At 62.7% G+C, this 2,930-nt stretch overlaps 1 protein-coding gene across 1 annotated transcript in view; it reads right to left on the bottom strand.

Annotated features, from left to right (window-relative positions):
- ARPC1B (actin related protein 2/3 complex, subunit 1B, 41kDa) overlaps positions 1 to 2,144 on the bottom strand; it is a 4,037-nt gene extending 1,893 nt beyond the window's left edge. Inside the window, 6 exon segments of the mRNA XM_010184320.1 lie at positions 1 to 2; positions 4 to 129; positions 281 to 388; positions 624 to 846; positions 1,307 to 1,411; positions 2,074 to 2,144. The exon segment at positions 1 to 2 is cut by the window's left edge and continues 67 nt beyond it. Of these exon segments, the coding sequence (XP_010182622.1) occupies positions 1 to 2; positions 4 to 129; positions 281 to 388; positions 624 to 846; positions 1,307 to 1,411; positions 2,074 to 2,137 (628 nt within the window). The 5' untranslated portion in view covers positions 2,138 to 2,144.
- Between the last annotated feature and the right edge of the window lie 786 nt (positions 2,145 to 2,930).

The raw sequence follows: 2,930 nt of genomic DNA, 5'->3' as shown, positions 1-2,930 counted from the left end.
AAGCAGATGCTGTGCACCCACCCACAGCTGCTGCTCGACTCGAACATCAGCTCCCCAAAGGGCATCTTGGAGCCCCACGGCGTGGGGCTGGGCCGCTCCTCCACCTCCTTGATGTAGGCTGAGAAGATCCTGCAAAAGTGGGAGAGCCCCTCATGTGTCCCTGGGCACAGCACCATCCCTGCCCCCTTGCGTGCCTCAGTTTCCCTGGGACCCCAGCCCATCCTTGGGGGGGTTCCCCTGTCTCCAGCCCCTCTGGTCACCCACTCTCCCTGCTCCTCACCGGCACTTGAAGTCGCAGGAGCCAGCGGCCAGGAGAACGTTGTTGGGGTGCCAGTCGAGGCTGAGCACCGTCGAGCGGATGGGCTTCTTGATGTGCTTGCAAACCCACCTGTGAGGAGAGCACTTGGCATCAATGGGGGGGCATCCCCATACCCAGGACCCCCCCCTGGGATTTTGGAGGGCTGGCTGAGGGTGCTCGGGGCTCCAAGCACCCCAGGAGCTCCTGTCTCACCTTCAACTCTTTTGGTTTCCTCAGGTGTCTCCTCATCCATCCATCCATCTCCCCACCCATCTCCCCTCCATCTCCCCCAGTTCAGACCCAGGAGGCCACAGCAGATCCTCACCAGTCGTTCTCCTGCTCAAAGTAGCAGATGGAGATGAGCCGGGAGCCGCTGCCCACCGCAAACTTGTTCTCCTTGGGGGACCACTTGACGCAGCGGGCGGCCCGGTTGATCCGCAGGATGACCAGGGTGGGTTTCCAGACGTTGCCCTTCAGGGTCCAGACGTAGGCGTTGCGGTCGGTCCCACATGTCACCAGGCGGTTGCTCTCAGGGGCCCAGTCGATGCCTGGAAGGCAGAGGTGGGATGATGGATACATGGGATACATGGCCCAGGGAGCCACAGGGATGGGGATGGGTCACCTGGGGCTGGAGGCTGTGTGAAGGCAGAGCTGTTCTGGGTGGTCTCTGCTCCAGAGGCCCTCTTTGCCCTATTCCCACATCCCAAATCACCCCACCCCATCCCAGGCAATCTCATCCCATCTCTTCTATTCATCCATCCATCCATCCCTCCTGACCCTACCCCATCTAATACATACCTGCCCACCCCAACCCTCTCCATTTCTCCCATCTCATCCATCCCCTCCCTGGATACCTTCAAACACACTGGATTGGGGCCAGGAGGGGTAGACACAACCAGCTCCTTCCCTATCCACTGCTCAGCTGCCATCCAGAAGCTGCTGGGGCCATCTCTGGGGCATGGCCACACACCAGCTGTGTCCCCATCCCTGCCACCAGCCAGGACTCACCCGTCACCTGCCCGTTGTGCTCCTTCAGCTCGTGGACCTTGCTCCATTTGGCCCCGTCCTTGCGGTAGATGTGGACCTCGTGGTTGTTGGGGCAGAGGGCGATCTCTGCAGGGGGAGAGCAGCCGGGGCAGAGCCCTCCCCTGAGCAGTGGGTTCTGACAGGGGGAAACGGGGCCAGCCCACATCCACCTGTCCCTTCCTGTGCTCCAGGCTCAGCAGGACCCCACTGAGCCCCCCAGCCACCTCCAAAGCTCCCCCAGACCAGACAGCCCAGTGACCTCCCTTCCCTGGCACATGGTCCTGTGGGGCTGGTGGGACGGAACAGGATGGGACAGAACAAGATGGGATGGGATGAGATGGCTGCGGGTGCTCAGCTCCCATCCGGCCCCATCCTGCCCCCCCTGCCCAGCACAGAAAGCCCTTTTTGTTCTCTCCTACATCCCCTGCACCGTGACCGGGAAATGCCATCGGCCATGAATCACCCGGCTCTGCTCTCCTCTCCTCCTCCTCTCTGTGCTTCTCCCGTCCCTCCCCATGCCAGCTGCTGCAGTGTCTTGGTGCTGGACTCTTTGCTGGCACCTCTCGCACCAGGCTCCATCCCCACAGTGGGACCAGGGGGTGTATGTGCTGTCCCAGCCCCAAAATCCGTGGCAGGACCTGCTGCCCCAAGCCAAGCCCCACCCAGGGGGCCATCAACCACTGCAGGGATGTTCAGCTGCTTGGGCTGTCCCTGGGGATTTCGGGATGGGGTGCCCCAGCCGTACTCACGGGTTCGGTCCTTGTTCCAGGCGTGGCAGCTGATGGGCTCCAGCAGGAAGCTGTGGTAGGCCATGGCTTGCGGGCTGGGGACAAGGTGAGACCCCCGTGGCCATCAGGGGATGCTGCTCCGGCCAGGGGGGCAACCCCACAGTGGGAGCCCTGGCTCCCCGCCCCCCCAAGCGCTCCCTCCCAGCGGGATCAGTCCCGTGTTACAGCCCATGTCACCCCTGTGCCGAGAAGGGGGTTTCCATGGGGATTTCTAAGCTCAGAGCAAGGGGCAAGGGTGCCCCCATGGCTGCAGTTTGGGGTGCGAGGGAGGGTCTGGAAGGAGACGTTCCTCATGGTGTTGGTCACCCTATGCTGAGCGTCCCATGGCTGGGTGCCCCATAGCCAGGCATCCCATAGCTGGGGGCCACATGAGTGTCCCATAGCCAGATAGGAAGCGGGGACCACTTCCAAGGACTTCCAAACCACACTGTCACCCTGCCCTGGCACATTGGGACCCCAGTGCCAGCACCACACACATCCCAGGGGTCCCGCCACGGCCAGCACCTCCTCCCTCCAGCTGCTCCCACCAGCCCCGCAGAGCCAGATCCGCTTGCTCTTTTCCTGCCTCTCATTTAGGAAGAGCCAAAGCCCAGCGGAGGCACCTCCATCCCATCCCATCCCACATGTTCTCAGCCCCGTTGAGCTGGTGACTAATCCCTTCCCCTGGCTGAGCTCATCCCAGTCCCACAAGCGCCCATTGACTGCTCCGGTGCTGTGGGATGGAGCAGTTTTCTGCAATCCCCCTCTGGGTGCTGTGGGACCGGGAAGGGCTGGGAGCAGCAGTGCAGCCCCGTGGCCGTCCAGCCGAGGTAAGGCAC

The sequence above is a fragment of the Mesitornis unicolor genome, unplaced genomic scaffold, assembly GCF_000695765.1.
Source record: "Mesitornis unicolor isolate BGI_N332 unplaced genomic scaffold, ASM69576v1 scaffold29405, whole genome shotgun sequence".
NCBI lineage: Eukaryota > Metazoa > Chordata > Aves > Mesitornithiformes > Mesitornithidae > Mesitornis > Mesitornis unicolor.
This window is presented reverse-complemented; position numbering and strand designations above follow the sequence as displayed.